The sequence below is a fragment of the Adiantum capillus-veneris genome, unplaced genomic scaffold (assembly GCF_014529385.1).
Source record: "Adiantum capillus-veneris isolate H3 unplaced genomic scaffold, ASM1452938v2 Hic_scaffold_919, whole genome shotgun sequence".
NCBI classification, from domain to species: Eukaryota; Viridiplantae; Streptophyta; class Polypodiopsida; order Polypodiales; family Pteridaceae; genus Adiantum; species Adiantum capillus-veneris.
This window is the reverse complement of record NW_028221879.1, coordinates 1922-14553: the sequence shown is the minus strand read 5'-3', so window position 1 is coordinate 14553 and position 12632 is coordinate 1922. Positions and strand designations below refer to the sequence as shown.

The following is a 12632-nucleotide window of genomic DNA, read 5'->3' as shown; positions in this document are numbered from 1 at the left end:
CATGTAAGTGGCGGCAATGATCCCCCCTTAAGATAAACAAGCCAAGATGTAAAGTGCCACTAAGGTATAATAAAATCCTCTTGATAACCTGCCAATGCTTAGAACCTAGGCTATGCATAAATCTACTGACCTGTGAGACTGCGAACTGAATATTCGGCCTTGTGTTGCATACGTTGGAGAGGGGGAATGGGGGAACACACCCAACACAAACGAAAGGGCCTCTCTATAGCTCAGGGTATTCACAGCACCCCTATCCTCTCAGAAGACACCTTCAAAGAAACACTTTACCCTAACGGACCACTCCCTGCTCAATTGCCACTTCTCACACACTTTACAAACCACCACACAAGATACACCTACTTTTAGGATAAAAAGAAAGATTTTCATCAAACGCGTTCAAACAAAAGACTATCAGCATCCATTCATTTACAAGGGGCACGCAGTGCGTAGCTGGAAGTCAGAAGCACTACCTGTCTCCACCCTTACACACACAACCGCTCAATCTCACTCTCTCACTCAAAACACCATCGGTTTGGGGGGGCACACACTTCCACACAGCCGGCACTGAGGAGAACCATGAAAGCAGGAGAAAGAGAAGGGGGGAAGGGGAAACAACAGCAAGATGAGGCAACAACAACTCGATTGCACTCCACAAAGCACGTGTACAAACTCACACTACCATCACCATGGCCATTTACACAAGGAGAATGCAAAGGGCTTGACAGGCACACTCCTCTGTCCAAAAGCTCCCCTATGCACGCTTCAAAACGACAGAAACACAAAAACTAGGCCGAAAAGCCCCTCATTTGATCAATTCTTGACTTTTATAGGGTGGGGGCCCTTTAATTGGTCCATATGGCAGCAAATTTTGGTATCTTTTTGGGAGGGAGGGCAACGCCTCACTCCATCTGCTCCCTTTCTCTCTTTTCCACTTGGGGGGGGGGGGGGGGGGGGGGGGGGCATTAGCGATGTCGCTATTGCCCCTTGGCTTTCTCGTTTTTAAAATTTTTTATCCCTTCATTTTTACCCCTTTTGGAGCTTAACCTTGCACTGCCCTTGACTTTAACTCACCTATCCGGCTCCTCTTGTCCTCTTTTGACCTTGCATTTGGCTTGGCTTTGCCTCCTTTGATTTTTTCGGACGGCCTTTGCTCTTTGCCCCTTTGCTGCTCTCGAACTCTCTTCTTCCTCTTTGCTCAACCTCCGCGGGACCACTCCCCTTTCACTACCAATAGCGATGTCGCTATTGGGGGGGGGGTCTCCCTTCAAAAGACCAGCCCTAGTGGGCACGGGAACGATGCCTTACGGCCCCACCACATCATCAACTTACCTGGGTGCACCGTGCCCTCTCACCGCCACGTAGGCGCGTTACTACGCCACCCCGGCTCGCCGACCACCGCCAAAACCGTCGGCATTTCCGCCCAGTGCAGCGCCGGTGGGCCGCCGCCCACCAGAACGCCATAGCCGCGCTCAAGGCGAGCTCCCCTTTCTGCACCTCATGCTCCTAATGGGGCTCGCAATGCTGGATATATGACCACCGTTCGCGGGGTCCCCTTGAGAATGTGGGGTGATCCCCCGCCAGGTGGCAGCTCATGCTTGAACGGCCTCCAAGGCCTCAAAAACCAGAAAAAGCTAAAACAAACCTCTTTCTTTTCCTCTTTTTTTTTTGGCTTGCATTAGGCAGTCTCCCATGCCCGGCTTAGTTAGCCTATGCATCGGCTTTGCAACCCGTATGAAAATCACCGTTTTCATCTTCAAATCATCTACCTCTTGCTCCCTCTTGAGAGCCCCAAGCCTGTCCTCCAAGGCCGCAAAAACAGCTAAAAATCACTTGCTACTATCCACCTACTATTACCTCCCGACTTCGTCCTGCCGCATCTAGCTGACCAAGTGTCCGATTGACGTGGGTCGATTCGTGCCAACTCCACATGATGCATGCTACCCTCTAGAATCCTATCGAGGCTCAAGAAGTGCCAAATGGCACGTCCGCCAATGCGACCAAGTGGGCTCAGACCCGGCCCCCGGATAATCTTCAACTGATCATATCTTGCTAACCAGATCTCCCATTTGCATTTCGAAAAGACAGGCATGCTCCGTAACTCAAGCACTACACATGTATATACTGACACCAGCCCTGTCTGTCGGGGATCTGCTAACGTTTCAACTTTAAACTGCAATATGTTGAGCACCGGGGCTCCGTTTGACAAGCCGTCTGAACTGGCTTCTAGAGCACACTGAACACCACATTCTAGCACATAAAACCCACATCTTGGGCACAGAAGGCCACCAACCTGCTTGGCTCTTTGCAACATACCTTTGGCCTAAAGAACCGCTTCGAGCATACAACTCCGCTATCCTTGGGCTGCCTAGGGATTTGGTACCTGCCCTAGACTTCTGCAGTGCACTCACATGCTGCCTCTTCCTGGCATTGACCATCTCCTAGCTCGGACCAAATTTGGTTGCACCATCATTGCCCTCCCCCTTGTTCAACATTTATGTTCAACCACACATGGCCTTATTGCACTAACAGACTGCACACCACAAATAGACTCACTGTACACTGCAAAACACCCACCATATGTACAAAACCGACACCTGCTACCCACTTTCTTTGCTCATGCGGGTTGCCCAACCGCCTGCTTTACCTGTAATCACCCGCCTAGGTCGAACACTTTGCATTGGTCTTCTCCAACCACCTACAACACCCTCGCATAGTGCCACACCAAGGCACACACCCAACTGCATATCCAAACTGTCAACATTATACCTCTACCACTCCAAGCATTCCTTGGAAAACTGCCCACTTGCAACCAAGCATGTCCAAGAACACCAAATAGAGCACCTTCCTGCTCACCATCCAGAGACCTGCTTGTACCATCTCTCGCACCAAACAGACTTAACATATCTGACCCGCCCTACCATCCATGTAAAGCTAGATCCTCGTCTAGCTGATCCTGTACAGGCTCAACAGCACACTGCACAGCTACCTTGAATAGCATTCCCTTCAACCACCACTCGTAGACCTCTTTACAAAGCTTGGACACCGCCTTGGAATCCGCATCACCTGTCATAGAAGGCACTGACTACATAGGGAGAACCTCTAACTTTGACTCTGCTTCGCCCTTCTCACCTACCATGAGCTCAATTCCAACATCGTCGAGATCCTCCTCGTCAATTGGCCCTACAAGGTCAATAAGCACCACTTGCTTGTCCGCTGCAACAACCTGCTCTTCTACTGCTGCATCATGAATCTTTGCCAAGGAAGAAAGAAACTCGTTCTCTATCACATTATCCTCGTTCGCTGCCAAAGATACAACTGCTCTATCCCTCTTGGAAAAAATTTTCACCTGCTGCACCACTATGGCAGACTCTACTGCAACCTTCATCATCATGTCCATTAGCATGGCAATGCACACTAGTTTTACATGCACATCATCATATGTAGGCCTAGACTGCTCCACGTGGTCTTCACTAAGCACTTCGGCTTGCACTTCATACTGCTCCTTGCACATATTCACTGCCTCTCCACTCATATGTAAGAGGTTGAACTCATCATAGCTGGATTGGGATGACTCGGTCTCCCAACTTGTGTCTACGTCCATAGAGCTACTGTCACTCGACCTAGTCTCCACTTCGGTTTCAAGCTCGGGAATCTCTTCTAGCTTCACCATGTCGACCTCGTCTGCAAACCGCACTCCTTGCTCTTTACCGCACTTTATTGGAGCTTCAACAGCTTCACTCAAACTTGACAACACTTTCTTTGTCCACTCTGGAACCACCTGCACTTCCTCCACAATTGGAACCGCTCTAGCCGGCATCTTCGGCATAGGAACCATCCTGTCTCTTTGTAGCCAAAGAACCCTTGGTTCTTCTTGTACTTGCACTTCTCTTTGCACCACCTGTGGCTCGGCTACCCCCGCATTACAATGCTTTAACATCATTGCATTTGGCAAACCCTACCTAGCCTCGCGCTTCTTCAAAATTTTCTTGGTTCGCCCTCTCGCTAGAGCTACCGCCTTTTCATACAACATTGGACCATCTATTTCCACTTTATCTCGCACCTCCTCATGCAGGCAATCCATGAATTTACACAATTTCAAAAAACTGGTATTTTTTGCAGTAGTTACCTTGATTAACTTTCCCCAAAGGGCTTCGAACTCCCACTCAAACGCTTGAAAATCTCCCTCCAAGCTTTCCTTTAATCTGTCTAGCTTCTGCTTTACCTCATCTCACTGCGCATCCGCTACGAATCTGCTTCGAAAAGCCGCCTCCAGGGCTTCACAATCTGCCTTTTCTTGTTCACCAAGGCTATTGAACCATAGCTTTGCTTTACCACGAACCACGAACGAGAACATTTGTACCGCACCATCTTCTCTCGATAAACTGCTTTCCAACACGAAAAACCCGTAGTCTTGAAGCCAGGTTTCCGCATCTTCAACCCCAGTGAAAATGGGAAATCTTGCCCAAGCCATCACTAGCAGCACCTGCTCTTCAGACGCCGCACCTTTGGCGTCACAAAAATCACCACTTCGACTTCAACTAGGAGCATCAACATACTTCTCCATGGGGGCACCAGAAGATGGAGAGGGGGAATGGGGGAACACGCCCAACACAAAAAAAGGGCCTCTCTATAGCTCAGGGTATTCACGGCACCCCTATCCTCTCAGAAGACACCTTCAAAGAAACAGTTTACACTAGGAGACCACCGCTTGCTCAATTGCCACTGCTTACACACTCTACAAACCACCACACAAGATATACCTACTACCACTGCCTGTCTCTACCCTTACACACACACACACACAGCTGCTCAATCTCACTCTCTCACTCAAACCACCATCGGTCCGGGGGGCACACACTTCCACACAGCCAGCACCGAGGAGAACCATGTAAGCAGGAGAAAGAGAAGGGGGAAGGGGAAACAACAGAGAAACGAGGTTACAACAAATCGATTCCACTCCATTTACACAAGGAGAATGCAAAGGGCTTGACAGGCACACTCCTCTGTCCAAAAGCTCCCCTATGCAGGCTTCAAAATGGCAAAAAAACTAGGCCAAAAAGCCCCTCATTTGATCAATTCTTGACTTTTATAGGGTGGGGGGTTCAATTTGGGAAATTGCCCTTTAATTGGTCCATATGGCACCCATTTTTGGTATCTTTTTGGGAAGGGGGCACCGCCTCACTCCTTCTGCTCCCTTTCTCTCTTTTGCACTTGGGGGGGGGGGGGGGGGGGGGGGGGGGGGGGGCATTAGCAATGTCGCTATTGCCCCTTGGCTTTCTCATTTTTTCAATTTTTTATCCCTTCATTTTTACCCCTTTTGGAGCTTCACCTTGCACTGCCCTTGACTTTAACTCACTTGTCCGGCTCCTCTTTGCTCAACCTCCGCAAGACCCCTCCCCTTCAAAAGACCAGTCCTAGTGGGCACGGGCACGATGCCTTACAGCCCCGCCATGTCATCAAATTACCTGGGCGCACCGCGCCTTCTCACCGCCATGCAAGCGTGCTACTACGCAGCCCTGTCTCGCCGACCACCACCGAAACCGCCAGCATTTCCGCCCAGAGCAACGCGTGCAGGCCGCCGCCCACCAGAACGCCATAGCCGCGCTCAAGGGGAGCTCCCCTTTCTTCACCTCATGCTCCTAATGGGGCTCTCAATGCTGGATATATGCCCTGTGTCTGCGCGGTCCCCTTGGGCATGTGGGGTGGTCCTCGGCCACGTGGCAGCTCATGCTTGAACGGCCTCCAAGGCCTCAAAAACCAGAAAAAGCTAAAACAAACCTCTTTCTTTTTCCTCTTTTTTTTTGGGCTTGCATTAGGTACTCTGCCATGCCCGGCTCAGTTAGCCTATGCACCGGCTTTGGAACACGTATGAAAATCACCGTTTTCATCTTCAAATCATCTACCTCTTGCTCCCTCTTGAGATCCCCAAGCCTGTCCTCCAAGGCCGCAAAAAAAGCTAAAAATCACCTGCTACTTTCCTCCTGGCATTACCTCCCGACTTCGTCATGCCACATCTAGCTGACCAAGTGTCCGATTGACGTGCAGTCGATTCATGCCAGCTCCACATGATGCATGCTACCCTCTAGAATCTTGTCGAGGCTCAAGAAGTGCCTGATCACATGTCCCCCAATGCGACTAAGTGGGATCAGACCCGGCCATCGATAAATCTTCAACTGATCATATCTTGCTCACCAGAGCTCCGATTTGCATTTTGAAAATATCTATAACTTGAGCACTACACATGTATATACTGATCATAGGCCAGGCCATCTGTCCCCAGCTGCCCTGTCCGTCGGGGATCCGCTACACACTTCAACTTTGAACTGCAATATCTTGAGCACCGGGGCTCCGTTTGACAAGCCGTCTGAACCGGCTTCTAGAGCACATTGAACACTACATTCTAGCACATAAAACCCACATCTCGGGCACAAAAGGCCACCAAGCTACTTGGCTCTTTGCAACACACCTTTGGCCTAAAGAACCGCTTCGAGCATACACCTCCGCTATCCTTGGGATACCTAGGGCTTTGGTACCTGTCCTAGCCTTCTGCACTGCACTCACATGCTGCCTCTACCTGGCATTGACCATCTTCTATCTCAGAACAACTTCGGCTGCACCAACATAAAAGAGGCATCCAATAGCACTTTGGTAAAGAGTGACATCTTCAGGATCACCAACATCATGAAGACTCAATTTTAAACCCGTTTCCATGGGAGTGTCAATAGGTTTGCAATCCTCAACTCCAAAATTACATTGCAATGTCTTTATGTAGCTTTTGTGACACAAGGCAATACCACCATCACACTGCTTAAACTGTATGCCCATGTAATGAAGCAACAACCCCAAATTTTTCATCTTGAAAGTACCATTCAAATCAGCCTTAAATTCAGAAATATGTCTCTCATTTGGTCTAGTGGTCAACAAATCTACATAAAGAATCACAATGAGAAGTACATCACCCTTACGCTTTACATATATTGTGATTTCTGTTAGACTGTTACAAAAGCCTCACTTGACCAAATGAGTGTCAGCTTTCTCATAGAAAGCACGAGGAGATTGCTTCAACCCATACAAAGCCTTTCTTGACAAAACCGTGAGGCTATGTTACATAAACTTTCTCAAATATGTCACCATTCAAGAAAGCAGTAAGAATGTCTGATTAATGTACGTCCCAACCAAAATGAGTTGCCAATGCACATAGAAAACACACAATAGTCATACGACAAGTGGGAGCAAAAGTTTCTTCATAATCTATGCCTTTTTACTGTGCATAACCCTTTGCAGCAAGTCAAGCCTTATGGCGATCGATCTCACCATCTGTCTTGCGTTTCAACTTGTAAACCCACTTCATACCAATGGACTTTTTATTAGGGGGAAAATCACATAATGTCCACAACATCATGTAAGCTAGACACAGCCAACTTCGTACCAACTTGTAAACCCACTTCGTCCCAATGGACTTTTTGTCAGGGGGCAAATCACAACCAAAGCATAACAATTTGATGCATAAGATGCATAACCAGAACGTGAACGAGTACAACTAGAAAAAGGTGCATCCAATTTACTGTCACACAATGTATGCATCAGTCATTTTGGCATACCTCTAGCCTGCTCATTTTCAGCCCTTTCCTCATCAAGTACTTCATGTACATGTGCATTAGTAATAGACTGAGTTGTAACATTTTTGGAAACCCCCATAGGATGTACATTTGTCTCATTAGAATTTATAAGCGAAATTCCACCACTAAAAAGATGCAACAAAGTGTCATAAATGCCCTGTGAGCTTACACTACTGTCTCTAGTACATGACAGCAAGGACTGAACAGAATCTTCCACAAACACTACATCATGTGAAACCAAAATACGCTTTGTTTGCGGATGAAACAACCTATAACCTTTTATTTCATCACTATAACTAACAAAAAAACATTTGACAGCCTTATCATCCAATTTTCTGCGTTGTGTTTGTGGCACCAAAGCATATGCCAAACAACCAAAAACACGCATGTGCTCAATAGAAGGCTTTCTATCATGCCATGCTTCATATGGAGTATTAGACTACAACTTTCCTAGGAACCTGTTTAGTACATAAGTGGCACACATGATGGCCTCAAGCCAAAAAAAAAAGGCTGCAAAGCTTGACTTTTGACCATACATGGTGCCATTTCTATAAGTGACCTATTTTTTCTCTTAGCAACACCATTTTGTTGAGGTGTATAAGACACTGTACGTTGGTGTTTTATCCCACGACTAGACAAAAATGCATTAATTTCATGACACATATACTGCCCCCTCAATCGGAACGGAGGGTGTCCATAGTACATTTTGAGACATTTTCAACCATAGCCAAAAATTGTTTGAAGCACATAAAAACTTCGGACTTCGCTTTAAGTAGAAATACCCATGGATGCCTGGAGTAATCATCAATGAAAGGCACAAAGTAGACGTAATTGCCCAAGGACGGAGTTGCATGGGCCCACAAACATCACTATGTACAAGCTGCAACCTACATGTGGCCCTAACTGAACCATCCTTTGGAAACTTTGAACGTTGTATCTTACCCACAATACATCCTTTACAAACATGCTTTACAGGTGCTTCAAGAGGCGGCAAAGAAGCAACCACATCATATTTTTGCAAACGCAGCAAACTGGCAAAATTTAGATGCCCAAAACGTGCATGCGGCAGTTTTGCATCTGAAACAGCCTTGAATTTGCAAAATTTTGTCCACACTTGTCATACAAAGTGAGCTTATACAACCCACAACACAAAAGACCAAATACAACAATTTCATCACCAAAACTGAGATCATAAACTATACATTTGTTATACCAAATTTGACTACTAGTCCAAGTGTAGCAAGTGCAGTTATAGACAAAAGGTTCTTCTGGATCCCAGGTATATCAAGTGTGAAAGAACTATCATTTGTAGCAGTAAGCACAATCTTTCCAACCCTTGAACCGGATAAGAGGCATTGTTGGCACACGTGACTGAATTCCCATGAGGGAAAGACTCAAGAGAGGTGAACAATTCACGATGTGAGGAAATGTGCTTTGTAGCACCACTATCAAAATACAACACATGTGAATTTGCAGCAATTGACATGCATGGATCATGGACAATAGGATTGTAAGTGCATTCTACATAAAAAGCCCATTCTGCATCAACATCAGCATCACAGTCTCCTTTCACAGAAGACTTAACAATGGCTACATTTGTAGTGGAACTAGCATTTGCAGTGGAACCACCCTCTTTCTTCTTAGTCTCTTTGGCCTTCAATTTAGGAAAGTGCTTGATCAAGTAGTCATTAGATTTACAATAATGGCAGTGCATCTTCTTTTTTCCATTATCACTAGAATTTCAAACGAGTTGCTGCTAGCAGAAGCATTAGGAACAAAACTTTTTCCACTCATAGTAGCAGAACAATAAAAAGTGGCTGCATTGCTGTTACCACCCTTTCTATAAGAAGCAATAAAAACATGTTCAACTGCACGTTTCCTAGTCCTATTTTTTCTATAAAATGACTCTTGCAAAAAAAGCAGTGTGCATAATGTATCAAAGTTGATTTTGCGGCTTGCATAAAGACCTGCTAGATGTCCCAAGCCTGTCTTGCAGATTTCACTGAACAAATGTGAGGAGTAGTGGTGGGCTGCACAGAAAAAACACACCAATGCATGAGATTGTTCTGCCGTAGGCAAAACAACTCTAATAGCATTAATCCTTGCAACAAGGACTGCAACATCCTCAACAATGCCTACATGCTTAGCACCACGGCGTACATCAATGTCCTACACAATATTCCAGACGCTCTTTGACACAAGAACATTTTGCATCATGTAAACCCACATAGGGTAATTGTGCCCATCCAATTTGTCCTCAGCAGCAAACACTCTTGAACACATTTGTGTTGTTGTCAGCCATGGAAAATACGTACACTTGATGTGATAACTGCCCCAATAAGGAGAAACTAAGTGAGACAAGAACATGCTATATAGCACAACCCACAATTGACTATATGGGATCTGTTATGCAATAATTGGTGTTGATAGAAATTCTACACAAAATGACGAAATGGCCTCTACAAACCTGCCTGTAGTAGAAACAAAGGTCGAAATGAGCCTGAAATTTTGTCGACCTGCGAATGCTTGCCAAAGCTCACAGAAATTGGAGAAAGTGAGCAGGCATGTGCTGGAGCTGCTGGTGACTAAGACCGAGAGGACGCAACCTACTCTGACACTAATTGTTGGAATTAGGGTTGCAGGAAAACACACACAGCTTGGAGAAGATGAAGGAAGTTCAGGGCACATAAGTGAGAGTATATTACTTAGTGTGAAATGGAAAGATAGATAGCCCTAGGGTGATGGGCATATATACAATGCACGGAGGAAAAAACCTCCTAAAGAGGGAAAAAATGCCCCGACGATCCTAGTGTGTTCACACACATCACTACCACATGTATATGGTAACATATTTCACTAGGTAGAAGAGTCACTTTGCTCAGGAATCAAGTACTAGAGCAACACCCATTCCACTTCATGAAGGGCATGTACAGCCTGATCCATTTCAATATGATGAGGTTGAAGAAATCTCCACTTCAGAGTTTGATTATGAGGACTCAATTGTAGTAGAAGAGGGGAGAGAAATATTATTAAAGGAGAAAATTTAGAATGAGGAACAAGGGATGCCATCAACATCCAATCAAAATCAACATGTGGTAAGTCCTTTCTCCACTGAAGCAATTTTGGGTGCATTATTTTCGCTAAGAGCTAGAAGGAAGTTTCAATTTAATCCATTGGGGGTAAGGCAAAGAAGACCACTAGTTATGTTAGGGAACCCAAACCCAGTAGTCCAATGAGCCAATTCGACAATTAAGGAATCAAAGTCTAAAGGGAAGTCCAATGAGGACCCTGACTGCCATGTGGCTCAATTCCAGACCAGATGGGCGGCTAGTGGATATCATGGGATGTAATAAAGTTATCACAATCTGTTGCAACATTGGAAGGAAAGGCTAAGAAATGGGGATGGTCACTTTGCTAACTTTGATACATTAATTGACACCTTCTTATCTAGATTCGGAGAGGAGAAGACACCCAATGATGTTTTGAAAAAATTAAAGAAAATGAAGCAGGGAAATATATTAGTTGAGGATTTTGATCAATAATTTAGGGTAATGATAGGAAGGCTGCAAGGACAGACAGACCAGTAGTGGAAACCTTGGCAGGGTTTTTTCTCAGGGGTCTAAGATCAAATATCAACAAGGCCTCATTCTCTAAATAGGCAAGGCAAAGATGTGGTTTAGGCAACTCACATATACCTATTAATTAAGGCAGTGGGAATTTCAAAGGTAATAGACCCATGCCAAGACCAATGTGGCAGGGTAGGGGGCTTGCATATAATCAAACCCTCATAAATGTAGAGTCTTGCACAAAGGAAGGCCAGAAGGTGGGACCTAATTATGAGTTATGGCGTAAACGCTGAGAGAGAAGAGAAGAAGCATGCCTATAGTGAGATATGGGGGGCTAGTCAAGAACTGATAAGGGAATCCTAAAATTTCCTCTAAAGAATTCACTCAAAGCAATGTGGTCTTAATTGACATGAATCAGTTACTTGTAATTAGTTCAGGACAACACTTGAAGAAATGTCAGTAGAAAGGGTAAAGCACTAGTCTTTGAAGGGGGGTCAAGTGATGAGTGTGATTGTTTAAATGGAAGTCCTTCTTAATGGGAGATCAGGAGTAAATATTTTACCAGAATCTGTGTATTACAACCTGGGAGCTCCTAAGTTGGCACCTTCTCCATTTCAGGTCAAGACGGCTGATCAGAGAATATTACAACCAGTGGGGATATTGAAGGATCAAAAGATTGTGATAGCATCATTAAAATTGAGGGTTAATCGTGTGGTGTTAAAGATGGAGTTTGACAATGATTCATATCCTATGCTTCTAGGTAGACCTTGGTTTGGAACAACAAAGTTGGAACAAAATTGGGGATCCAATGAGGTGATAATTAAACGGGGTAAGAAGAAGGTCAAATTGCCTATGATCAAGGAAGTCAAGCTACAACAGTCAAATAGACCATTGTGGGCACAAGCTATTAGTTTGGCAACTGAAGTGGAAGATTTGGAAGAAGAGGAGTTTTTGCTAGCAAATCCTTCAGTGGAACCTATATTTGATATCGATGTGATGATAGTATAGGGATTGAAAACAATGAACTCAAAGGGGGAATCAGATCAAGTGTTGCCGAGTACAGTGATCACTAAGGGTGAATTTTCAGTTTGGAAAAGAAGCAGCTAATGGAGCAAGAAATAAAAAAGGAAATGGAAGGGTTGAAGCTATTGTGGTAGAAGAATAGAGGTTTGAGGTGCATATGTCAAAGTCAGCTAGAATATCAAAAGAGCAACTTCAAGAATTGAATTAGGGACTGAAGAGGAACCACAAACGGTCAGGATAGGGAAGAATTTGGAGGGAGAATTTGTGAAGTCATTGGGGAAGCTCTTGATGGAGTTTAAGGATTTTTTTTCTTGGGACTACTCAGATATGAAGGGTATAGATCCTAAGTTGCTCAACGTAAAATAAATCTCAAAGAGGATGTAGTTCCTGTTATATACAACAAAGATATAGGATGAATCCAAAT

At 45.1% G+C, this 12632-nt stretch overlaps 1 protein-coding gene across 1 annotated transcript; it reads left to right on the top strand.

Moving 5' to 3' along the window:
- The first annotated feature begins 11704 nt into the window (after positions 1-11704).
- On the top strand, positions 11705-12193 carry LOC147416489 (uncharacterized). The gene has a single exon (XM_086508316.1). It carries the CDS (start codon positions 11705-11707, stop codon positions 12191-12193), a length of 489 nt encoding a protein of 162 aa, XP_086364442.1.
- The last annotated feature ends 439 nt before the right edge of the window (positions 12194-12632 follow it).